General features: G+C 44.7%; 2 protein-coding genes across 13 annotated transcripts; both read right to left on the bottom strand.

Moving 5' to 3' along the window:
* Positions 1-2987: 2987 nt before the first annotated feature.
* On the bottom strand, positions 2988-5234 carry SNRPE (small nuclear ribonucleoprotein polypeptide E). Of its 3 annotated transcripts, none has more exons than XM_037410133.1 (5): positions 5102-5234; positions 4900-4926; positions 4333-4395; positions 3990-4068; positions 2988-3257 (listed from the first exon to the last, which is right to left on the bottom strand). In XM_037410133.1, exons 1-5 carry the CDS (start codon positions 5153-5155, stop codon positions 3202-3204), a joined length of 279 nt encoding a protein of 92 aa, XP_037266030.1. In that variant the 5' UTR covers positions 5156-5234; the 3' UTR covers positions 2988-3201. The 3 variants fall into 3 exon arrangements, with proteins under 3 accessions (XP_037266030.1, XP_037266031.1, XP_037266032.1); XM_037410134.1 differs by having other exon boundaries at positions 4900-4902; positions 5120-5208; XM_037410135.1 differs by lacking the exon at positions 4900-4926 and having other exon boundaries at positions 5120-5213.
* A 372-nt stretch (positions 5235-5606) lies between these two features.
* ZC3H11A (zinc finger CCCH-type containing 11A) lies at positions 5607-25071 on the bottom strand. Of its 10 annotated transcripts, none has more exons than XM_037410126.1 (19): positions 24919-25071; positions 19161-19216; positions 17722-18163; positions 17103-17304; positions 16788-16907; positions 15901-16024; positions 15252-15455; positions 14571-14687; positions 13960-14040; positions 13393-13503; positions 12603-12665; positions 12252-12347; positions 11987-12052; positions 10946-11443; positions 10238-10311; positions 9226-9550; positions 8763-8932; positions 8273-8340; positions 5607-7706 (listed from the first exon to the last, which is right to left on the bottom strand). In XM_037410126.1, the coding sequence occupies exons 4-19, from the start codon at positions 17154-17156 to the stop codon at positions 7442-7444; spliced, it is 2436 nt and encodes an 811-aa protein (XP_037266023.1). In that variant the 5' UTR covers positions 17157-17304; positions 17722-18163; positions 19161-19216; positions 24919-25071; the 3' UTR covers positions 5607-7441. The 10 variants fall into 10 exon arrangements, with proteins under 10 accessions (XP_037266023.1, XP_037266026.1, XP_037266022.1 ...); XM_037410129.1 differs by having other exon boundaries at positions 17722-17774; XM_037410125.1 differs by lacking the exon at positions 24919-25071 and adding an exon at positions 20214-24907.
* Between the last annotated feature and the right edge of the window lie 238 nt (positions 25072-25309).

The following is a 25309-nucleotide window of genomic DNA, read 5'->3' as shown; positions in this document are numbered from 1 at the left end:
GTGCCATCATTAGTGCAGAAGCAGGTCTCAGTCGCTCGCTTTTTGAGAAAAACTGAGCTCTATTTCTACAAAACAGGAATTCAGGTACAGTGAGACGGTACCTAAAACTATGGTCAGCTCTATTTTTGGTTGTGACACAGCTAGCAGCAGTAAGAAAACTTTCTCTGGCAAACCCCACCATAGGCACTTTGTTTCCTAGAGATGTGTGAACACTGCAGCGTGGTATTTGCACCGCAACATGACATCCCACTGCAATAATCCAGCACGCTGGGGCACTCCTAATAACGCCACCTCAAGGCATCTTCTTCAAAAGGAGCCTTTACACGCCTCCCCGCTCTCCCCTCCACCCCCGCACTGGAGGGAAAGGAATTTGCACGTTATGGAAAAGTACAATTCACAAAAGCAAACACAACAGGCTTCAAGGCAGCAGAAAGCCAAGCGATGGGAGTTTTCTAAACACAGAGTCCAATTGCAAGCATTCACTCTACCTTGCTCCTCCTCACTGCCTCTTGCTCAGCCAAAACCAGAACCTTCTACTCCTCATTCCCTTCTGGAGTGGGACACCCCAGGGTGTGGAGGAGCCGGGGAAGGTGCCGGTGCCCAGGAGATGCAAGCACCCTGTCCGGCCACCGCACCATTTGAGAGCAGCCCCACACCAGACAGCCCAGTTCGCTTTCTTCCAGGTTGTTTGGGAGCCAATAAAGCTGCTTGAACGCTGGGGAACTCTCTGTTCCTGCGGAGGCTTGTGACACTTTGCTGGAGGGGCAGGGAAGCTGGCCGGGGCCGCAGCACCCCCTTCTGTCTGCCGCGCTCTTTTGCAGCCAGTTTTGAGTCTCATCCTGGCCCTGAGCGGTTCAGGCGGCTCATGAGACCTTACCTTCTCGCTGCCTGCAACTTGGAAACGCTCAGGAAGCTGGAAGGATTCGGGGTTAAACAAAAAAAAAAAGAAAAAAAAAAAAAAAAAAAAAAAAAAGAAAATCAGCAAGTATTTGGATGAGTCAGTGCTGTGGTTTTCATGAGGACAGACAAGTGCCACTTGGGAAGCCAGTCTGGCAGCACCAGAATTGTTTTTGTGCCCCGTCTATGTGCTGGTAATGCCTAGAAGCTCTGTTCGGGGACCACAATGCTCCATTGCCAGGCAATCCTCAAACAATGGGGCTGTGTTTCCTCCTGGACATCACACATGCCTGGACTCTCCTACCGGCTTTCTGCAGTTTTCACGGCTTCCTGCTGGGGTGCTTCTCCTTTTCTTCTGCAGCTCCCACACACACGTAATTACTGACTATTTTGGTACCTTATCATGAGATGCTTCAGAGCTGATTAGCCTAGACTTCCTTCCTCCCATCATCAACCTACTCGAATATTGACGTTCATTCGCGCTAATTTGATAAAATCAAAGAGCAGAGGAGCTTTAGGAGGCATTATATGGTTTTGAAGTGCACAATTTGGAGTTGGCGGCAGCCCTGCTGATAAGAACGAGCTATTTCTCCTAATGTCCAGCTCTTCTCAAAAAGCAGCCACTTGCCAGCCATGTGCAAAGCGTGAGGACAGACCCTTGGCAGGCTCCAAGCCAGTTTAATTTCAGTGGCCCTGGATAAACCAGGGCCGAGCAACGTGATGTGACACATCCCATTAAATAACCTTTGGCTAAATACGCACTATTAGTAGTTGCACACACTTGGAAAGAGAAATGATGACTTCAAAGCAACTTCAAAATTGGAAGGGACTCTGCATTTTTAGAGTCTCAAGATCTGTCTGCAGCAATGAAGAGAGGCAGGTAAATTTTACAGCACTGCATCATAAATACCCCTTCCTGCAACACCTGCATTACCGACAATTCCTTTCTGCCTTCCCCGAAAGCCTTGCTTGGTAAACTGGGGATAAAATGGAAAGCAGATGCAGGTGACCTCTTCAATGCAATTTTATTCCATGTGCTAGCTTCTGGTGATGACTTCTATTACCAAGTGACACCGGCGGGTTATTTCTGTTGACTGTGTCGAAAGGACTTTGCAGCTTGTGAAATAAGAAGAAAATAAGAAATAAGAAAACCCACCAACTCCGTTAGCAGGCTGTACAGCTGGAGCTGTTCTAGCCACTGTAGTAGGTCATGTGGTTTCTCAAAAGCTTCTTACCATGAATGTCTGCTACAGTACTCCTGATGTACAACCTCTTGGAATAGGGGAAGCACACTGGATGGTCTTGCCTCAAAGGATAGAAATACATGAGCCTTCTGGCAGAGAAATCTTCCATCTTGAACATAAATTTTCACGCTTAAGGCGATACACAATTTTAAGTTTTGAAATACTGAATGCTTATTAAATGATTTCTAGTGCAATCTGACTACCAAGATTCATTTTCTTCCATCCAGGTAATCTTAGTCTCCAAGTTACAATTACAGCCAAAACCTTTCTTTTTTTCTCTCTTTCTTTACATGAGAAAAGCAGCAGAGGGGACTGATAGCCCCGCGTAAGCTAGGGAACTTATCTTTTGTTGATGTGATAAGCAAATCGGCTCTCTTGTGGAAACTTGAATAGAACAGCCAGATCCTTAAAACAGATAATAAAAAGAAACCAGTATGATAAACCCCCAACTGATACATCCGATATCCCAGCTTATTTCACAGTGCCATGGTTTAACCTAGAGACTGCCCAAAGATGCAAGAGATTTAATCCAAACCAACTGCCCTCTCTGCTTCTCCGAGCTGAAGGTAAGTTATTGTACGAGCACGCCTACCAGTAAAGCTGGTAAATGTTGGATTACTATACCACAGCCCCAGGTTCCTCACGAGAACCACACAAGCTCAAGGACTGCACGTCACTCCAGTATCCTGAATGAGCCCGCCCTGCCCACCTAACGCATCCCAGAACACACAGATATTTATCACAGACTGCACAGATCCACGGTGAAAATCACTCTGAATACCTATCTCCCCTTGTTCTACTCAGAGAAGGGCATGAGACTGAAAGCAAGCAGATTTATGTTTACAGTTAATGTAAAAATGTTTATTTGTGAAATATATCATGCATGGTTTCAAACTACAAAAAAACCCCCAAACAACCTTGCACAAAGGAATGTGCAGTTTTCAACTCTGCGTGTCATCCCGGTTACGCATAACTTCCTCTCTACAAGACGGTCCTGTTCCCACTAGCACTTTATTCACTCCGAAGCACCGTAGCCATTGTTCTAAGTGAACAACAAATCCTAGTTAGAAACACTTTGTAGAAGAGTGATATTGTCCCCTTTTAACATGATCCGACCTGCAACACAAGAGAAAGGAAATAGGGGATTAGAGAGATCCCAGACTCTAACGATAACCTTGTGTTTTCAAAAAGCATTCCACAACGGCACGAAGTCGCCCACATGACAACCGACCAGGTTTTTATCCGTAGCACTGAGCCCCTTCCCATATGGCTGCCCACGTTCACAATTCACGCTACAACGCATCAGACACATGCTCCGCTCCTGTGCTCGGCGTTCGAGCAGCACTGTTTCCACTACGAGCCCAAACATGTCACTTGTCACAGACAGCTGTTTGTGTCCTCATCAGCAGGTGGTTATTAAATACCACCACTTAAGTGCTTCCTGGCTTCGACTCAGAGGTGACACAGCAAGTGTTAGAACTGCTCAGGGCCCCCACATTAGATGTAGCTGAGGAGTCTTGACTGGACCCCTGCCACCACCCTGGCTACAGAAAAAGCGCAGTGCAGTCCATATGTTGTGACACGCGCTTGAAAGACAAAAACTGGCAAGTGTCTCAGGCAGAGACACCTTCCCCTGCACATTCAACACAACCAACCAGCTCAAGAAACAGCAGGAGCCAAGACCTGGCCAGTACCTGCTCTGGAAAAAACTCTGCCAGTACTCTTCTGGAAAAAACACTTCAAACTCAACACTTTTCACATGTTTTGTGCTTTACAGCATTGCTACATGGAAGGCTCGCACAACCAGCTTTCAGGCATCACTCAGGTTACACAGACACAGGGACATACCCAGCTGTTTCCTTGATTTTGTTTTGGAGTGAATCTCCTCTGCGTCGTCCAGCACCAGGTTCATATATTCATCAAAGCCCTAAAAATCAGCAACAAAAGCAGTCAGTGAGCGAAGGCAGGCAGACTCCTCTCAGCTACATCTAAACTTCAGCGACAACCACATAAACTATCATTAGCTGTGCTGATGTGGGCTGGGCAATTAAGACTATTCATTGGAGAGGCATTAACCATTGCGACCACCCCCACCCCTGGTAGTTCTTGACAGGAAGAAATAGTTTTGTGAATCTGAAAAAGAAACCCTCAAACAATCGTAAGAGTAACAAAGGGAAATAGTGATACTCACAATGATGCAGCCTTCTATCCGCATGTTTACCTGCTCGTAAAGCCACACCTGGATCCTGGACCTCTGCAAAATGGTGGAGGAGGAGAGCAAACCAGGAATGTAAATACTCCAAGAAATTTTATTTTCTCCTACGTATTAAGTGATCCTCGCTACCGACAGCCACTATAGCTCTGCAGCGCTCACAGGGCTAATTCTCACACATGATTTTGGTTAGGTCCTCACAGTTTTAAGGTATTATACTATTTTAAGGTATTATACTATTTTGTAAATACTTCACATGTTCACTATGAACATGTAACAGCACAGATTTTAAAATTACCACACGAAAAATATCCCCGTGCACTGGCCTGCAAGACCAACGCCTGTTACGAAGGTAATTCCTCAAGGAGTGAAGGAAACGCTGCCCTGGGAGCCAGCCGCTCTCCTCACGTACCTGAGCGGTACCAACTCGTTCAGCTCAACAGAAACCGGCTTCAAAAGGCGAATTGCGACCTCTGGGCCCCCCGCTCCCTGCCGCAGCCCCCTCCCCCGGCCGCAGCCCTCCCCCGCCCGCCCCACGGTACTCACGTTCTGGAGGTAGCGGAAAATAAGGTTCTGGAGCGGGGTGTTAAGGACACAGCGCGGCAAGAAATCCCCGGCGCCACGGCCCCGGGGGCGGCCCCCGCGGCCCACCAGCGCCTCACAGCCCAGCTCCTTCCCTCCTGCCCCGCCCCCGCCGGCCCGGCCTCCCCGCGGCTCCGAGACGAGCCCCCCACCACAGGAAGGATACGATGGGCTGCACCATCACCTTCTGCACCTTCTGGCCCTGCCCGCGGTACGCCATGGCTGCTGCTGCCGCTGCCCGGCACACGTCCCGCCACCCCCGCCGCCGGAAGCCGCTGAGCACGGCGGGAGCGCGCAAGGAGTCGTGGGAAGGTGGCGGCCCTGGCCGCTCTAGGAGGCTGGGAGGACCGTTGTCTCTACTGCTCCGCGCAGGAGGGCGAGCAGAGAGGAGCGGGGTAAAGGGGCGAGCAGCAAAGGGGGGGGGGGTGGGGACAAGGAGAGAAGAGGGCCAGCAGGAGGGGGTGGCAAGCAGAGGAGAACAGAGGGCCAGTAGGCTGGTGGGGGCCAAGCAGAGGAGAGAAGGCCAGCAGGATGGGGTGAGGGGGCAAGCAGAGGAGACGAGAGGAGGAGGAGGTGGGGAGGCAAGCAGAGGAGGGGAGAGGGCAAACAGGAGCCAGGGGCCAGCAGGAGGGGTGTCCCCTCACCCCCCCAATAGACTACACACCCACACCTTTCCTGTGCCATATTTATTTAAAAACAGTGCTAACCGCTGTTGCGTGGAATAGTTCAACTACCGGTAAAGGCAGAGGAGGCCAGACTATGTTTAATACAATACCTTAAATAGAATACAAATATAAAATGGAAGAATAAAATATTTACAGAAACCATGGCATACACCAAATCTCACCCCGGCAGAGGGAGCAGCAAAGGCTGACAACAGAGCAAGAGGAGGGAAGCCAAGGGGGGAAGCCTTCCTCGCCAGGCTCGGGCACACTCTTCCTCTCTCCCCCAGTCACCGCTGGCAACGTCTCACCGTGAGAAAGTCCTTCAGCAGGATAAAGGATCGGCAGCTTGGAGCCAGGTGACCCTTCTGGAGCCAGAACAGCAGTTTCCTAAATTTTGGTTTCAAACCTTTCCTCTAGGAACTAAGACATCACAGTGGATTATCAAAGCACATAAGTGTTTTCTTCCAAAGAGAAAGTATTTACAATCAACTCAACTCATTTTTTTTTTTCCTCTGCCAGCAGCAAATGCCTGAGGGCCCCTACGGCTTCACAAATCATAGTAAGAAGAGACTAAAGTTCTCCAAAGAATTCAAGAAAACAATTCAAAATATGCCTGCTAGGGAAAACTGGTGGCAGGGTACACAATACACCTCAGCCTCAGCTATTTTCTTCAGGGTCCCAAATTCGGACTGCATGTAGAACCTGTGGCAGAGCAGCAGCCTCCAGCGTGTACTCATACACGGAGCTCAAGCCTCAGTGGCGGGGTGGGGGTGCCAGGGAGACCGAAGGGAGGATCCCTGGGGCATGCCCGAAAAGAGCATGGTTGGTCCTGCAGCAGTACCAGGTTCCAAGATCTCCAGCCCAGGCACACGCTCCCCCTTGGGTCGGTGCCAGCGGTGGCACGGCACAGCGGGCAGGAGGTGAGACGAAGCCGACTGTGTTTGAGCACGAGTCCGAGCAGCCACCGCTTCCCGACAGAGGACGAGCCAGCAGCTCAGCAGAGCAATTCTTGGAACCAAGAGGCACTTAAACCAATTCTTAGTTAACCAATTCTTAGTTTGCCGATTTACTGCAGACTGCGAGAGGAATCCCAACTATCCACCCCAGAATCCTGTTCGCATCAGCAAAAAGCACCAAACCTCCCCAAGCTTTGGTACAGTACAACAAAATCAGAGGGAGGTATTCTAGCTGTACTGCAGAGATGCTGCTTTTCCACACTGATATTGTATCATCCCTGATAATTCCAAGTGAGGCTGGATGGACTGACCCCAACCACCACCCCTGGCAGCACATTTGGTCCAAAATATTAACTATTCTGCTCCCTCCCACCCCAACATTTAATTAAGTTACACTAAAAGATTAAAGTCAAAATGATAACATACATAAATAAAACTCAAGAGTTGACATAGTAACTCCAGGCTTTAGATATCAACTGTCCAAGAAGTCAGAAAAAGCTTGGAAATGCGCTGAACGGTGTTTTGCCAAGGGTGGGAGAGGAAGGAAGGAAGCTTTAAGCCTTTGGAGCATCACTGAATCAGTACATCAGTTCATGACCACCACAGTCTGCAGATGGGCATCTCTCTGTCCCAAAATAAACAAGTGCTTTGTCCTCTTAATGTCAAAGGTAACCACCGATAGTTACAGAATGGATGCACAGGACCTTGACTCTGACCAGCAGGGAAATTTAGGACAAAGGAGTGCAGATACTGCCAATTTCTACCAGTTCAACTGTGCTTTAAGACTCATTGCAAAGCCTTAGCTAGAAAAAGGATCACCTCTGGGTATCCAATAAAATATAAAGTTTTAATTTTTTTTTTTTTTAAGCCTTAAGAATATGCAGTTCAGCTGTCAATCATTTCAGAGAGTTCCAGGAGGAGGTCATCCTCATCCTTCCCCGGGTCCAGGTCAATTTCTGCTTCCAGTTTGCCTCCTGAGATTTCCCAAATAAGTTTCTCAAAGTCATCTTCTACGGATAAGGGTGCTTTCCCAGCCCCTGTGGAGCTCAGCCGGCGTGTTTTCACCGGTACTTGTGAAGAAGTTGAAGTTGAGCTTGAGACCTCGGACTGTGCCATGAAGTCTGCTTGGCTTCCAATATGCAGTTCAGGACTTGGAAGAACAAGAAAGAGCAAATCAGTGAATGACATTCCTTAACCAGAGAGATGTTTTCTGCAAACCAGCGCTTAAAGCTGTAGTTAATCCCTCTGACACCTCAACCTTACACTGGGATTGTTATTCAATTAACCTGGGGCAGTACTGATAAGAGTCCAATGTATCAGCAGGTACATTTTTCAGTTTGGAGATTTATCTGTGAAGACAGAGCAGCCTGGGTCTGGCCAAGACAGTTCCATTTTTGTGATCAGAGACACTCTGCCACTTTTACTAATTTGACTGTAAAAAGATTAAGCAGTCAAACTCTACAGGCATTCAGAAAACCCAAAAAGTCACTGAAAAGCTGTGCCAACTTGCAGCATTTCAAGAAAAAAAAAAATCTAAATAAGCGTTCCTGCTAGCTGCTAGAAAATTATTCCTGATTCATTGTTCCTCTGTTGAATTTGACATTAATTATCTCAAACCTCTTAATTTTTCCACATGCAAAACCCCCTTATGTTTCACATGAAACATAATCACACTGATCACACTGATCAAGAAAAAGAACAAGTTGTGCTTGTTACCTAGTTTTGGGTTTTTCTCTCCCAGGTACGGAGACCAGGCTGTCTTCTGGCAAAGCAGGAACAACAGCCTAGGAAGAAACAAGACAGTTTTCATGATACGCAGGTAAAAGACTTAGTAAATCCTTCCTCTGCTGCTTCTCCCCTGGCATAGCTGAACCTTAACCAAAATACAGAACCAGGGCACTCCTGAAGAAAACTTTGCTTGAAGTTTACTAATGACCTTGTGTCTTTTGTAAGAACACAGCGTTAATGGACAAAATCCTTCATAGCACAGAGAAATCATAGCAGAGTATTATGTAAATGCTGCCATTCATCTAATAAAAAGCAGAAGGGTACTACAGCCATCCTGTAGACCACTTCTGGATTTAAAAGAGAACAGAGACGCGCCAAGTATTTCAGCTTTCCATCTTTTCTCCAAGAGGAGGGTAAAACTTGGGCATAAATTTTACTAGGGACCCACTACTGCCTCAGCCACTGTCACTGTCCTTACCACAGCTGCTTTTTTAGCTGGAAGCTCCTGCGTGTCACCACCAGTGGTACTCAGTGGCTTCACTGCTGCCACAGCAGAGGGATGATTCTCAGCTGCTTTACGTTTCAGTGTCTGCTTTGTCAGGCAGGTGGCTTTCCCATCAGAAGGCTTCAGGCACGCCTTAGGTTTGGCTAGAGTAAGAGAAAGAGAGTTGTTCTGCCTCAGGAACAAAAAAACCCAAACAGCTTCTCTTTAACAGTCCCATGATCCTTCTAGTTAAATATAGTTGGCCATAACAACTACACTCCAATTTCCCAGATTCACAGCAGTTATTTTCCACATAGTAAACACTGTTTACCAACAAGCCATAAAAGGAGCAAAGAAGTTACAAAAAGGAGCCAGTTACAACATGAAAATTGTCATGATCTGCCTTTCTTTCAAAACATGACCTAAAGTAACTCTTTAACATACAGCCAACGCTTACTTTTAGCTTTCCGTTCTGGAAGTTGAGCTGCCTGTTTCCCTGGGGGTACAGCAGCATCCTTTCCTGGGCTTTGAACGCCATGTTCTGGAGGTTTCACCAACGCCCTCTTCATGAATTGGGAACATGGCCCTGAAACCACGGTGGATTCAGGATTCCCTGATGCTGGAGTTTTATCCTTCACTGCTTTTTCAACAGGAGATGGCACAGCAGCTGCTTCCTTCTGAAGTTTCTCTTCTTGGCATCGTTTCAGTTGCCGCTTTTCCTTCATAATCTCTTCAAGGCTCTTCACTTGAACTTTAGCATTAGGTGCACTCTGATCAGAGGGCTAGAAAAAAACAAAAAGAGGACTAATAGCACAAAAATCTATGGAGATTTTGTTAAGAAAATCTGAGTGGCAACGCCTCCAAAATGGCTCCACGTGGAACAGAGCATGTTAATACCATTCAGATCTGACATTTTTTCCATAAAACATTACCTGTAACAAGATCCATGCTTTACTATGGAAATACTGTTTCAAAAGCCTGCAATTCCCAACACAGCAAGCTTCTTTAATAGAGCAGAAGACTCTAGCTGTAACCTATTGCATTCTTTTTAGGCACCAGTCATACAAGCTCCCCAATACAGCATTCACTGTAAGTCTGATTCCCTCTCATAAAAAGCTTTAGCCTTCTCTGTTGAAACACCTCAAGATTTTAAGATATTCTTCAAGTCTGACAGATAAAGTCACTGACAAGAAAAACATTCCCTCCACATTAACCTCACAGATTTTATCTGGTGCTAATAGGGGGGTTTATTCATTATCAGGTATAATCAGATTAATTCAGTGCTTGAGGATTACAGTACTGTCTGGAAATGTTATTGAAAGTGACAGGACTTAGGACTTTACTGAAGCACTTACCAAACACCAAAAGGTAGGAGCACACTCAAACTGGCAGCAAGCAGTGAGTTACACAAAAAGTGAGAAAATTTATCAGAAATTTTATGAATATATCTGTCTTTACAAAGGACTCACCTCTGCAGGTGCAGAGACTGCTTTAGGAGAAAGCTTATTCAATTCCACTATCTTCTTTTCTTCCCTTCCAGGTCCTTTAAAACAAGCAAAAAAAATTAATAAATCTGTCAACAGCAGAAGTAAAGAAATCTGGTTACCTCTGTTTCCTTGGTGTGTTTATTTCCTCATGTCTAGTAAAAGGACAGAGGGAAAGGCTACAGTAAGCAATCCACAGTATTTGAGCCATCCTTCCCTCAATCACACTCACTCTTTTTACGTGGCTTATATGATCTTAATGATGAGATCTTTGATGCTCTGTCATTTTTGACAAAAACTGGCCCTCACATTCAGAAGTTGATCCAAGCTTCGCAAACACATATACCTCAATAGCCAAGTTAAACACCACATATGCCAGAGAGGAGGTAAACTTGGATTCAGCACAGGCAAGATTCCATATCACAAACAGATGGCAGAAAAAAACAGAAGAGAAATTAGATTACAAAGTTCCTCAATGAATGAAATTTCCAGTGGGAAATACAGAAAACTATAGTGTAATGCATGGAAAATAATATGGTTGCGTATTTCAGCACTGTCTTGTACCTTGCAGCCTTAAAACTCTTTCATCCTCTAGTACAGACTGAAGGAAAAAGCAAAGCGAATCCTGAGCAAACTGAATTTGCTTGACAGAGGAAGCACTTCACCAGGGCAGGTACCAAATCATCTTATTACCTATTAGCTTTGTGATCCGTAACAATCTCCTCCCTGTCGGGGCAGGTTCGGGTTGGGCTGGTGGAGCTGGCACATTTTCTCCACTCTGCTGCATTCGCAGAGCTTTCTCCTGCTTGATTTCTTCCAAGGTTTTAATACGCACTTCTCCTGCTGGCTTGGCTTTACCTGCAGACTCTGCCAGCTGCACTTTGCTGGGCACAGGCGGAGCAAGTGTGCTCTGCTTCTTGGGCTCACTCTCAACTTTCACCTTGGTAGGCAACTCTTCTGGTTTTTGCTTCTCGTCTTCCATTCGCTTGCGTTTTTTTTCAACCGGGGCTCCTGAGAAAGCTTTGATGCGAACTGCAGGAGGTCTTGCCCCCAAGCTGGGATCTTCTGTTTTACCACATCCTTCGGTCTGGGGTTTAGCTTGAGGCTCTCCTCGTCTCTGATTAGCTCTCTCAAGACGAATTTCCTCCAGTGTTTTCACATGGATCTTTCCTGCTGGCTTAGCAGCCTTCTCTGTCATCATCAGAAAAAAACAGATAAGCACCAACATTTAAACAGAGTCCAACAACATTTAAAGTCTCCCGAATTTGTCACAGTACTAAGGAAAACTAGGTTTGACCGTTCCTAATAATGCATCTTAGGACAATATAACTGCATTAATATTCTCCTCCTTTGAGCCACTTGTCTTTTGAAAATGAGTGCTCTCCAGAGAGCTGCAACACAAAAAAAACATTAGCCCATTTTGTTTCTTTCTCAGACTGTGCCTCTCTGTTAGCATCTCAAACTCCTGCTCCTGGTAGTGGTTCTATTCTACCTACGTGTAAGTGTACTGCAGCTTCTGATTGTTCACAGCAGGAGCATGAAACCTTGACAAGGCACAAGTGGAAACACCCCCCCCCCCCCTCCCAGAGTCAGATCTCTGACAGCAGCCATCAGGACAGCTTCAGTACTTGAGCAAAAGAAATCAGGCAGGTTTTTTAAATTAACTTGTAGGGCTGTATGGAATTTCATGAAAAGAAAAAAAAGGGGAAGGCATATTTAATAGCCAGTTATTACCTGTCTCAGTACTGGTCTGTTCAGAGGGTAATCCTAGCCTCTCCTTCAGAGACTTGGGGACTTGAACTACAAGACAGAACGGTAAAAGTTAGGGAGACTGCACAAATCTCAATTTTGTGTTCACATCTTGATACGAGGCAGGAGATCACTTCACCGAGATTTCAAGTTACCCTGAGCCCTCAACCAAGATGCAAAAGTTCCATTAAAAGAAAGGACAAACAGAAAATCTGTGCATTCAATCCAGAGGTCTGTTTAGTAGCTGTACCTCTCTTTGGTGCTTTGTCAGCATTCTCCAGAATCTCCATCTTCTTCCCCAGCCTTTCAGCAAGGTTGCGCCTTAGTGGAAGGACACTTTTACCACCTTTGGAAAGAGAGAAACAAGAAATACTGTAAGAACATACCTCTGGAGGAGGCTTTTAGAACAGTCAGCCACAGACTTCAATCCTTCCAGGTATACTTTCTTGTATTTGTCTTTCGCTTGGTAATAAAATTTGCCATTTCTGCAGCCAATACAGATCTCCACCAAAACTTCCCTCCCACATACAGAAAAATGCCCTTAAATATAGTCATGTTTAGATGAGGGCACCCAAACAAACAGCTCACAAAAAACTCTTACCTACAGATGTTTTCGGTTTTCCCAGTCTGTCAGCAAGGTTCAGTCGAATCACAGGCTCCTCCCCTAAAACAAATCATCATCTCTTTAATGCACAGAAACCAGCAGCCAGTAAAAACATTGTCTTCTAGCTCACGTCCCAGTAAAAAGACACTCTTTTGGTATCCAAACCACATAAACAAGCAACTACAAGTAGTCCCACGCATTTCTTGCATTTAAAAGGAATTGTGCAGATCTAGACACAATCATTTATACAGACTCATATCACACTACTGTTTGCAGCTGCCACTGCCAGCCTCTTCAATGCTTCCAAGGTGCACTACTTGTGTCATGCCATCTTCTGTAGGTCTTCCCTTTCATTACTCTCGTTATCCCCTTATTGTGTACTGACACTTGTTTTGACATCAGCATCTCCCTCTGCTGCTAATGCACTTAACCCAAGCACTGACATTGTCACATGCCGTCAACACATTAGCTCATTCACAAATCTCACTCAACGTCAGGAATCACAGAAGTCAAATGAAGCATGTTTGAGACTCTGTGGGATGGTGATAATGTATGATTAGCTATGGCTTAACGTCAAGCTGATTAAAAAAAGCACTTCTTGATCTTTTATTGCAATACAACAAATGCCAAGTCTCTCCAATACAACCAGGGCCTTTAAACATAAAAGCACAGTTTTAATAAGAAAAGGCAGCACCCAGCAGATTAACGTGTCTGAATTACCTTAATTATCACCTAACCTTTTGGTTTAGAAGCCATGAAACCATAAAACAACAGTATTCACTGTTACCTTGCTTTGTAGACAGAGTCACAGTTCTCACTACTGTCCGTTCATTTTCCTTTTCTGGCACAGGAACAGTCAGAGATTGGAGTGGATGAACAGAAACTCCTGAAGGACCCTCTGATCATAGCAAGCAAAACATAAGGACGTTTAGGAAAAAAACCCCAACAAAACAGAACACAAGAACTATCATGAAGACAAAAACCATAGTTATTCATTACTGTCAAACACATAATGACCAGTGCATGTAAAAAAAAAAAAAAAAAAAAAAAAAAAAGCGCTGAGCAATTTCCCTCTGATTTGCCCTTGGAATTCCTGTCTGGAATACCAGCTGTTCGAGTTTAACAAAACAGATTGCACGCCAAAGTAGCTCAAGATCCCCAGCTAAACATGGAAATCTCCCATCCTGAACACTACAGTGCAAAAAAGTTCCCCCCCCCCCCCTTTTTTTTTGGCAAATTAACTGTATTTGCCCATACACAGACAGCTGGCCAGGTTCTGTCAGAAGGATTAAAAACAAAAAAACAAAAACCACATGAACAGAAGGCAGAGGGATAACAGGGGATATTAACTCACCACCTTGTTTTTTTGTTTTTTCCTTTAGTTTCTTCAATTTGATTTCTTCCAGTGTTTTTATTCCAAAATTTAAGTTGACATCTGAAAACACAAAACGGTTAAAGTGAGACTTAAAAGGCACATGTTGAAGAGCACAGATCACCAAGCTTCTTACAGCTCAACCTTTCTGAAGTATTTCAAATGAACCCCGTCAACACTCCCAACAAGTAAAAAAGCCATAGAACGGGGGTATTTTAGTAAGCAGCTGGGACCTTTCTTTGCCCCTCCTCCCATCCTGCAGGGTAAAACCTATAGTTTTAAGTATTTTTAATCCATCTACATGATATTAGATTGCTCTATCGTTAGACATGGCTTTCCACAACTTTTCAGAGGACACAACTGCAGGCATTTAAACTCCACTCTGCAGCTCTGTTTCGCTCTACAGAAGTAAACAAGGAGTTTATCTGTCTGAGCCAAGGGACATACAACATGTTTAGATAAGAACAAGCTCATGGAAATAACTGACTCCATCCAGCTCCCCTATGTTCTACCATATTTTCGGAACACATTGCTTTTGAGTTAATTATCAAATTCTCCTTCCAATCCATCCTACTACAGCAGTTAAAGACTACCTTGCTTTGTATTAGCATTGGATTTCCTAGTGGAAATTATCCTCAATCCATTATGGGCTTCTGTCGCTGGTTGCTGGACGGGTGTTTTAGTTTCATCTCCTTCTTCAGAAAGCTGGTCTAAAAGGCAAAAATAAACCTGTTCAGTTACAGAGCAGGGATTAAACAAGATTTTTCATGTTTACATAGCTCATACAATGACATTGCAGTCCATGGTTCAGGTTCTGTTCGTATTCTTAGCTACAAACACAAACAACTGTTTATAGAAGGATTTTTTTTTTTTTTTAAACAGCTATATTGACTTGACAAACTCATGCAATAGAAGAGCTACACTGGGAAAAACCCGAACTTTTAGGACTCCAAAGTCTTGCCTGTAGCTTTAAACCAGGGGTCCTCAAACTACGGCCCGTAGGCCAGATATGGCCCCCCAGGGTCCTCAATCCGCCCTCCGGTATTTACAGACCCCACCCCCCCACCCACCCCCCGCCGGGGGTTGGGGCTGGGGGGGGGGGTTGGGGGAGGAACCAAGCAGCCGCAGATGACTGCCTGCCACTTCATCCGCGCGCTGGACCCCTGTTTAAAAAGTTTGAGGACCCCTGCTTTAAACACTACACAATTCAACTATTTTGTGATTTATATATACATTCAGAGTAGAAATGCCTTCAGTAAGTAAAAAACGCTCACCATCATCATCTTCATCATCATCTGCAGCATTGATTACAACTGGAGGATGTGTAGGACTTGGGACATTTTCAGAGTTTTCCACTTTCATCACCCCCCTCAGTTGTGGACAGGGATTTGACTGGACAGAAAGTTTGTTTTGCTGCAGTGATATCTGAGCCATTTTTACATCGTCTTCTGCAGACTCAGGTGGACTTGGAAGTGTAGCTAGAGGAAGAGGAGGACCATCTGTAATTTGGCCATTTAACACTTTGACCCCAACGCCGCACTCACTGTGTAGATATGGTAGATAAGGCAGATAACCCACTTGGATACTGAATTTAAAGTTGTTTCTTCTTCATCTCTGGTTACACTGTAAACAATGGCTTCCCTTCACACAAAAAACTCATTACCTTACACCCAGAAAGGATTAAAAGAGGAGAAAGCAACCTGAAAGGCAAAGATCACACAAAGCACAGAGAAGCCAAGCACAAAAGAAAAAATTAAACACCAGAATTACATTCCGTTTAGCTAACAGCTTCCAACTGCAGACTTCTCCCTGCACTTATAAATGAGCAGTTACTCGATGTCTTCTACGGTACTGTATGCACTCCTAGGCAATATTCAAAATTAGTTATTTAATACTTAAAGAAAAAGGACCCAAGAAACTCACTTTTGCTTGGTGGTAAGAAGAGTCCCTCAACATAACGTCCTTTTGCGTGATGAAAAGCACAGTTGGCTTTTTGACAGCCTACTGGTTGATTCTCCCAGTAGCAAGGAATCTCACTCCGTTTTTTCTGAAGACGGAAAGAAAGAAAAGCTCACGGTAACACTCACTTAAGATTGGCAAAGAGACAGTTTCACATCATGCCAGAGACAGGACCATCGCAGCGCAGTGCTGCAACACTGTTCCAAAGGTCTATTTATCACTCAAATTATTTCAGGGCGTACACACAAAGTTTGTGTAAGCTGTAACAACCACGTATTATCTAGCCTGCCCATCGTTCAGTCTGAGAAGACAAGCACTCTAACATGTCAATTCAGGGTGGGTTAAACTAATACAACGTGCAAAATACCAGGATTATTCAGAGGGAAAAAATGCCTTAAATTGCCTAGGTTAAATCTATGGGAATTTCTTTCAGAGCCTAATTCCCTCACATCTTTTCTCTTCCCACCTTCTACGACCCCAAGAGGTCAGAACAATATTATCTGAAGAAATCCAGGGCAGAAAAGACCTGACAGGCCATTATAAAGCCTAGCCTTTAGGAGGCTAGTGCAGGCTGTTCACTGCCACCCTGCCCCAGCACATTCAAGCAGTCTGATCAATGAGGTTGTAAGAAAATAAATGTCAGCACCTAACACAAGAATTTCTTGCTGAGCTATACCTAAGAAATCATTTTTTCTTTCCCCAGCTTTCTCCCATCCCTCTCCTAGTAACAGAAACCAGTATCATATTAAAGTAAGTAAATCCATCAGGGAAAGCACATTCAGTCCACCTACAGCAAGGAAAAATGCTTTCTGTGATTTAGTTTGAGAACGCATCTTTACACAAACACTCACATCAATTTCCATGTGTCTGAATCTGCAGATATTCCTGAAACAGCGACCCTCCTGCCAGAGCGTGCAGACGGTTTCACTTCCCAGAGCAGCTTCACAGTGGCGGAAGGAACAGCTGTCTCCCTGTAACCAACAGGAAATCAACAAAAAGGAATATAAAAGAGTACAGCCTAAAAAAATGTCCATGCTATTAGAACTGGAAGCAGAATCTTACTTATTAAGCTAACAGAAATCTGTATGTCTCCTCCCACTCTTCCCTCTCCTCATAAAAACTAGAAAGGTAAAAATAACCCTAAAGCAAAAGAAACCCGAACATACCTTGTTACATGTGGAATAGAAATAGAAGTAGCAGTCATCTCCTTGGTTAGACATAATGGGCAAATTCTTAGAATGAGTTCAGGTTCTAAGGGTTCACTCAACAGGGACTTCCTCCAGTTTTGGCAAGAGCTGGTTTCACTCTTTCTTGGCCTGAAAATCTTCTACTGGCTTGAACAGTGAAATCTTCTTTTTAAAAGTAACCCTAAAGAAAGGTATCAATAGGTGAAAAATAATAAAGTAATAAGCGTTTTTACTTATGTAAAAACAGATTTAAAAAATCTTTCTGTTAAACAAATGAGTTTCTTGAGCAGGAGACAATGTCTTGAAATCAGCTGTACACGGTAAGTATCCCAATCCTAAATCAAACTTCTGTAAAAACTGCATGGGTTTGGTGAGCAAGCATTCTCTGCTGTGTCATTAGTAGTAGTTATACGCCTCGGAGCACAGAAAAAACCACTGCATGTGGCTGCACACCCGATGAGAGCCGTTTCTTAAAAAAATGGTTATACATTTGAGTTACCAGCCGATGACTAACCGTGGGTACTAATAATTTCTATAAAACACAGTTGACATATTAAACATTATTTTCCAATCACCATGTATCTTCAAGTTCACGTACCTGGATAACTTCAGCAAAGATACTGATCTTCAAAGACTTCCAGTTAACTTCTCCTGTAGGCCGAACCAACACTGAATCCGTGAATTAATAATAAAGGGGTAGAAAGAATTTTCCTCCTCACATTGCCAAGGGAACCTCTCATCCACAATTCAAACATAGGATGTGCTTTTAAACATCTTACAACTAATGGAGGAAGCAAGTCCATTTGGATACTGTCATACTGGAGACAGCCAGGGGTAGTTAGCTCTTCAAAAAAAAAAAAAACCAAAAAGCCAAAAAAACAACAAAAAAACCCAATGCTTTTAAAGATGAGCTTGTGATTCAAAGTGGCTGCAAAAATGAGGATCCATCTTCCACAGCCGGGCAATTATAATTTTTTTTTTTTTTTTTTTAAATTTAAAATTCAGTAAGATGCAATTTCTGGTCTTCAAGTTTTCTTCACCTATTAAGAAAACACAAAAACCTTCCCCCATCTTTATTACCTGTACAGCAAAAACATACTTGTGTGTATAAATACACAAATATGTATATATATATACACATATGTGTTTATACACACACACCAAGAGTAAGTGATAATAAAGTCAGCAAGAGTGATAGTAAAAAATTAGAATTTTTGGCTATTTGCTAGAAGTCTCTTATTTTGAGGGAACTGGAAAAAATGAAAGATCTACAATAATATTTTGATGAATATGCCTTCAAGGCTGATGTTTTATAACATGAGTGATTTGGGGGCCAGCACACAAATATGCATACATATGTACATGCATACAGTATAAACATATCTATACACACAAGCGTGCACAGTATATGTTGTATGACATCCGTATCGAGAACAACTTTTAGCCCTGACCAGACACGTAGAGTTGCAATCAATTAACAGCAGGAAGACAGCAGATCAAGGATACAGCAAGCTTTAAGAGGCAGGGAAATGCTCACTTTGCAAGTGGCATGGCTGCATGATACTGATAATTTTGCATTACTTTGATTTTAGGAAATAATTTGTTTTCTTTTTACATCAGAACAAATACTGCAAGTTTGCCATCATACGCTGTTCCCTAACCCATATATCCATCATTATCCATCACTGCAAGATCACGGAAGGTTTGAAAAGATGGCTTATGTCCAATTCAACAGCTGATGATTTTTTGGTGCCACCAGAGCTGAAACTGATTTATTTAGCCACAAGCAGGTTGTTTGTTTTGGTTTTTTTTTTTTTTTTGTAATGTAAAATCAGATATTTTGATTCTTATTTTTTAGAGATACTAAATGCCATAAAATCTGCAACCAGACCAGATAAAGTTCAAATTGAAGTGATTCTGACCCTTTTCATTAAAATGCTGCACATTCCTGTGCAAAGTATTTCTGACTCTTTTGGACAAAACTGAATGAAATAGTTCTTACAAATTAATAATAAAAGGTTAGAACCTTTTACTCACACAAACACTAGTGAATTTTCCAGGATATTTTTTTTTGGCAGGGAATTTTCCCAAATCTAAAATAAAGAGAGGAGAAGTTGGGTTCTCATATTAGTTATTGTTTTTAGACTGCTTGACAAAGGGAATAAAACAGTAGTTAAGTGCACAGTTTTCCTCCCTTCTTCAGTACTGACGGGACCATTCACTTTTGACCTTCAAAAGCAGGCTTTGTGTCATACTACTTCCTATGCATCTAATTCTAAAGATTACTGGTGCTCCATCACATCGAAATTTGACAAGAAACATCTTTCCAAACATGTTACCAATACCATCGATTCTTAAATTGAATTTCAAGCGTGATTTCTTCAGTTTGCACAAGCCAACACTTAAATAGTTGGCAACTGAAGGACTGCTACCTTGCTGAGCAGAGGCATTCAAATAAAAATTGGAAGGAATACAGTCTAGAAGGCGGCATTTCTTTTCCCTAGGAAGTCAGAGACACCTGTATAATGCAATATTACTGTATCTACCACCTTGGGAGGGGAAAAAAAACCAACAACCCTCAGATGTAGCTCTTTTGAATGCCCAGGTAGCTCAGCAGCATTTGTTGCCTTCATATTCCTGAGCAGACTTCCACAGCTGGTCAGAATTTGAAAGGATTTTGTTTAAGGAACAGGAAAAAAGCAAAACTTAAAAACAAATTTAAAAACCCAACAAAAAGAACTCTGCAAAAACCTCAAAGTTCTAAACTCCATTAGAATCCTTTAATTTTAGAACAGGTTCACTCAAAACCTTTCTTTTTTTTCCCTAAACTGCTATCAGTTAACATGGCTATCTGAGTGCTAAACAGAAGTCAATGGAACTAACCCCTGAAACTGAGCAAAAATGAGTAACTCTGGTGCACTCAGGAGGTCTCTAACGGAAGTTGATGAGAACTTGAAACACTCCTTTTTTTTCTCCAGAAACTTTTTGTATCAAGAGATTTTTAATTCATTTTGTAAAAAAATAATAAACAATTACAGATGCAGTAGCTAGAGGTCAGGAAAAACATGTCACAAGTGCCATAAAATTTACCTTTGCTAAGGGAAGATAAATAGTACAATGAAAGTCCATCTACTTTTGTTTTACAAGCTTGTCTTTCTTGGTACTGAAGAAACAGTCGTACTCCCTGGTCTAACTTTCCAGCTTGCTGACCTGCCTTTGTCCTGTATCAAAGCGCAAGGAGGAAACAAAATTTTTTGCACCCCAACGCACGTATGACAGAAGTATTATTCCACCTACCTATGGGTATTTTTGGTTATACAGCACAAAGTATATCACTTGGACAATCTCCCTGGCTCCTCTACTTTACACCTTTGATTTCTTACAAAAAAATATTAAAAGATCAACACCCCTACTTATTAAGACAGTCCAATAAGATGACAAGGAAGGAAGAGCACCAGGAACTACATGTTCTAACCCTGACTGCAGTTAAACTTACACCAGCTGCAAAACAGCTGGTGCTGATTTACCTGCTAGCTTGCACTTGGCGCCACCAGCTACATATGGAACAATGCATTATGACGCGTACACAAACCACGCCATCACACCAATCTGAAGCACAGAACCTCTTGCTAGTACAAGAACAAGGTTCTCTGTATGAAAATGGAAAGCTATGTTGTCCAAAGCTGAAGAAGACAGTCAAAATTTCTACTCTAAACATTTTTTTTAGTCAATTCCAGCTGTTAAATATTGTCTCAATACGGACTGGGGGGATGTTCTGAGACAGGGTTATAGCACTCAAGGCCCTCTTGGAGTAAAGACTGCAAGGTTGCTAGCCAAGAAGGGAAATGTTAAAGCAGATGATAGTCTCAGCTTCCTCTGCCATTGAGTCAGGGTCACCTTTCATCATTATCAGAGTCGGTTAGGAGTTACCACAACCATAAGGCACAGCCGCCCCTTGCTGGCTGCAGCCGTTCTATTTGAAGACGTGCCACTTTAGGACCTGAATTAAGACATTCTTCCTTAAGATGAGGGGCAAATCAACCTGTTCCTGAAAGGGCTGATAGACCTGGTGTTTCTCTAACTGTCAAAAGAATAACCCTGAACTGCAGCACTCATGAGATCAGACACTGCTTCAGTACGGATTTGTTTTTAGCTTGACAAATCGAGATGCAGGAGAAGGAATTCCTCAAAGCAACCTTTACAGCAGGGATCTAGTAAAGTGGCCAAGACAAAGCGTTCAGATCCGAGCGCATCACTCTGTAGAAAATCAGTTCAAGTCTAAGATATTTCACCCATCTCCCAGTCCAAAAGCAGCAGGGACACCTTTGATTTGAAAGTCTTTCCATGTGCTCTGCAAAGCCAGGACGTGACCAATGGCAGCAGTTGACTAAGAACTGCAGTTCCCCACTGGCCTCCACGTGCAGGGCAAGAATCTTGCACTCATCAGACAGCTGGGACCACCAGAATGAGCCGAGCTTAGCGCCATTCCCCCTCCTAGGAGGAGACTGCTCCACCTTCTGCTGTTTTAGTCACTTTACCATATAAAAGGTAGAGAGGTTCACTGAAGAGCTATTTCCTGCTTCAAGTGATCCTGTGAAAGATAGTTTGAATGCTGCAGTTCCCGAGGAATGTGAGAGGCTTAAGCAGAATGAGCAAGGAAATCTCTCAAGTACCTGCTAACCTGTTCTCAATGCTCCTATGCTCAAAGTCCTGAATAATTAATTTAAAAATATATCTAAAACATGGCAGCTGGCACCTAGCACTGTGTGTACAACGCCACTCTGGAAAGCCAGGGGTGAGCAGATTAAGGGAAAGCCACACATCAATATGGTAACTTGGTTCTTGTAGGACACTTCCTACTGCAGAAGTTTTGCAAAGCCAGCAGGAGGGAGCTAGCTGCCTGTTTTCTAAAAGGGGACTTCTGCTGGTGCAGAAGATGTATCAAAAGATATTGAGTGGATCGTCACTGTCAAAGCAGTCTGTGGTTGGTTCAGGATCCCTGTATCAACAGTTAAATGTGTATTTTTGAGTTGTGCTTTCTCCAAAGCCATGAAAAATATTTCTTCTACAATGCTGTACAGCCATGTTATAGATTGAAACTCCCTAGGGTCACAATCTGCGTGAACTTGCAAAAGGCTGGCTTTGAAAAGAAAAAAAAAAAAGTCATTAATTTTGTAATAGCTCTGTTTATCTGTTAAGTGCATTCTCACCTCCGAGTTCCTTCATAGCAGTATGTAGTTGACCATCTGAGTCCCATAGTTAAGATTCATGTCCTTTCTCCTACCTAGCACCTGCTCAGTAAGCAAAGATGGAATAGGAACACCCAGGCCTGGAGACATTGAACCACTACGGGCTCTAAGCCTATCCGCTGAAAAGAAATAGCTCAATACATCACATGAACAGCAGAAAAATCCAGAAGTGCTTCCTGAGCTTCAGGTTACCAACAGTACCATCACATTTAGGTCCTGGCCCAGCACGCAGGGTGAGTGGTCTGCAAGTGTTGCTGCAACATGCAAGTGTCAAGGTGAGTCCCTGCCCTGCTCTGCCTGACACACGTTTTGAGCATTGCAAGGAGTGTGCCAGGTATTACTGAGGGTCAGCTGAGAAGTTCCATACAACAGATGTGTTTTTCCCAATTTCTGACATCAAGTCAGCATTTTGACAGCATTACTTTCGAGAAGAAAAATCCCTTTATCTTCTCCAAAATCCACTATTGCTGCATTTGCAACAGCTGCACCAGTACAACCCACATCTAAGGCAAATCTGTTTGACAGCTCTCCTTTACTCAGGCACATTTGCAGTCCACTCCTCCTCTTCCAGCCAAAAAAACAGCCCGCTGGCTCTGCCACACCATCACTACTGACAAGAGCTGTAGAACACATGAGAGCTGGGAACATACGTCAAACTCCCACTGCTAAAACCGCTGTCTGGGGAGATGGCTGACACAGACATGTTCCAGGAACATTCACCCTCCCTTGCAGCACTTACAGTTGTGATCCCTGGCTGTTGGCCATGGCCCAATGTACACAACACTCTGCTTGGAGACGTTACAAAGGACTCCATGTCCTCAGAAGAGTACCAGGATTGCCACAAGTAGGTTCCCCCCTTCCTCCCCCCAGGATGTGGTACACCAGGTGAACCATCAATCTGAAGTTCCACACAATGGAAGTCTCTGCTCTTCTTCCAGCCAACAGCGCATGCTTTAACAGTCTGCACTAAGGAAGCTCTCTCCGTCTTGCTCAGCGGCAACAGGCACAACTGCAGCACATGCAGGTGTAGCAGTACCCGCAGGTCCCAAAAACTTAAAAAATTTTTAGATAGCACCTATTTTTAATGTAGTGGCTTTCTCTTAATGCATAACCCCTTCTTTCCTGTATTTTTAGTGGGTGGCTCTTCTTTATTGTTCTCTCTGTCTGCCAGCTTTTCCTCCCTGATGTCCAAATGGGCATCAGGAATCGATTCCGAACAAAGGGGACTGCTAAAGCTGCTACATCTTACTCTTGGGTGAGACAAGCATACTTAAAATAAAAGACACTCATCCTTTTTCTGCTTCTGAAACCAACGTTGCAAGGCCTGGCAGCAATTTACTGCGACGATTCATCTTCCTCATTGAAATGTTTTATTAAATCTCAAAAAGAGTCAAGTCTCCCCAGGAAGCAGCCATCTGGAAGGGTGCCATTTTAGATGAGAAGTGATAGCAAGAGTAAGTTTTCTCTAGACTAGCTTTCTTCCTGAAACACATGGTCATCCAGCAATTTCAGCCTACCTGTTCAGCCTGATCATTTTAATGTGTGTCCAATTCAACCATGTGCCACTGTGGCAGTCCTGATATCATTTCAGAATCCCCCATCCCCAGATCTCCTTTTTTACAATCAAATAACCCAGTGTTTTTATTTTGAAAGTATGGCCCAGAGCTCAATCTCTTGGCGTGCAGCGTGCACCCCAAAGCACCAGTTTTGGGAACATTCTGTAGGCTCCACATACTGATCCCTGCAACAGCAAAAATCACTTTTACATTTTCATTACAAACATCAAATTAAGAAAACAGAAACCTCTTTGATCCAATTCTGAAGAAACAAAAACAAACGTCACCCAATTGGATTGTTTTAAACAACCTAAAGGAGAAAAATTAACCGTGACAACCGGGTGCATCCAGAGTTAGTCAGATCCTGAAGGCAGTTCCTTTGGGGGACAGAGGAGCAATTTGTCAGACGACTACGTTACAGCACGCCCGCCCCTTACGTGCATTGCTACAAAAGGCAGGTACAAGGTTCTGACTGAAAATAACGTACACTGCCGGCAGGAGACCACTGGAAGGCGGCGGGGGGGGGGGGGGCGGCCGCAGCCAGGCCCTGTAGAAGGGCTAACAGCCGCGAGAAGGGCAGAGAACGGGAGAGACCAGGGCCGCGGCCCTGTAACCGGGGGAGAGGGGGGCCTTGGGCCTACCTCGGCCAACGGGGAAGCAGCTCCCCCAGTACCCAGGGGGAGACGGGCCTGCCTTGGGCCTACCTCAGGCAACGGGGAAGCAGATCCCGCTTTCTAAAGCCCAGGGGCACCGAGGAGAACCCCTCACCCCCGTCCCCGGGGGTGCGCACTGCCCCAGGGGCCCCGGCGGCCTTCCCCGCCCCAGCGTCCACGGCCACCCCGGCGGGGAGGGCTCAGCGACGCGGCCTGGGCCGCCCGCCCCGGCGGGCGCGGGGGATGCGGCCTGCTTCCCCTCAGGGGAACCGAGGGGACCCGGGCCTGGCGAGAGACCATTCCCCAGCCCCTGCGGTCTACGAACGGCTCTAGTTACCGGCGAGCTGGGACTTTACCGAACCCCAGGGGACCGCCGCTGCCGCCGCTGCGTCGCCTCGGTTCACCGGGGCTGCCGCTCGGGCCGTTGCCTTCCTCTCTGCCAGCCTCAAAGATGGCGCCTAACATACGGGCAACTCAGCCCGCCCGTTGCTAAACGGCTCCACCCGGGCCCACTTCCGCCCGCTGCAACAGGCGTGGGCGGGGCTCCGCGGGGACGCAGCGGGCGGGCGGCACCGCCCCCCTCACCGACAAAAGCGGGGCGGGCGGGGCCCGTAAACAAAGTGGGGCGGGCGGGTTTTCTGTGCTTTGCTTTTCGGAGGGGCCTTGCCAGCAGCTTTAACCCCAGGCAAAGTTCCCCCACTGTGTGTGTGTGTGGGGGGGGGGACACA

This window comes from Falco rusticolus, chromosome 17 (genome assembly GCF_015220075.1).
Source record: "Falco rusticolus isolate bFalRus1 chromosome 17, bFalRus1.pri, whole genome shotgun sequence".
Taxonomy (NCBI): Eukaryota; Metazoa; Chordata; class Aves; order Falconiformes; family Falconidae; genus Falco; species Falco rusticolus.
This window is presented reverse-complemented; position numbering and strand designations above follow the sequence as displayed.

What these genes read in the sequence shown, in the direction of transcription:
- SNRPE (XM_037410133.1), bottom strand. Translation starts at nt 5,155, where the DNA reads ATGGCGTACCGCGGGCAGGGCCAGAAGGTGCAGAAGGTGATGGTGCAG. An exon ending in TTTTCCGCTACCTCCAGAAC is followed by an intron (nt 4,396 to 4,899) that starts GTGAGTACCGTG and finishes ACCATTTTGCAG; the next exon opens with AGGTCCAGGATCCAGGTGTG. An exon ending in AAAATCAAGGAAACAGCTGG is followed by an intron (nt 3,258 to 3,989) that starts GTATGTCCCTGT and finishes CTTGTGTTGCAG; the next exon opens with GTCGGATCATGTTAAAAGGG.
- ZC3H11A (XM_037410122.1), bottom strand. Translation starts at nt 17,156, where the DNA reads ATGTCTAACCAAGGAGATGACTGCTACTTCTATTTCTATTCCACATGT. An exon ending in CAATGCTAATACAAAGCAAG is followed by an intron (nt 14,041 to 14,570) that starts GTAGTCTTTAAC and finishes TTGTGTTTTCAG; the next exon opens with ATGTCAACTTAAATTTTGGA. An exon ending in TGACAAAGCACCAAAGAGAG is followed by an intron (nt 12,053 to 12,251) that starts GTACAGCTACTA and finishes TCTGTCTTGTAG; the next exon opens with TTCAAGTCCCCAAGTCTCTG.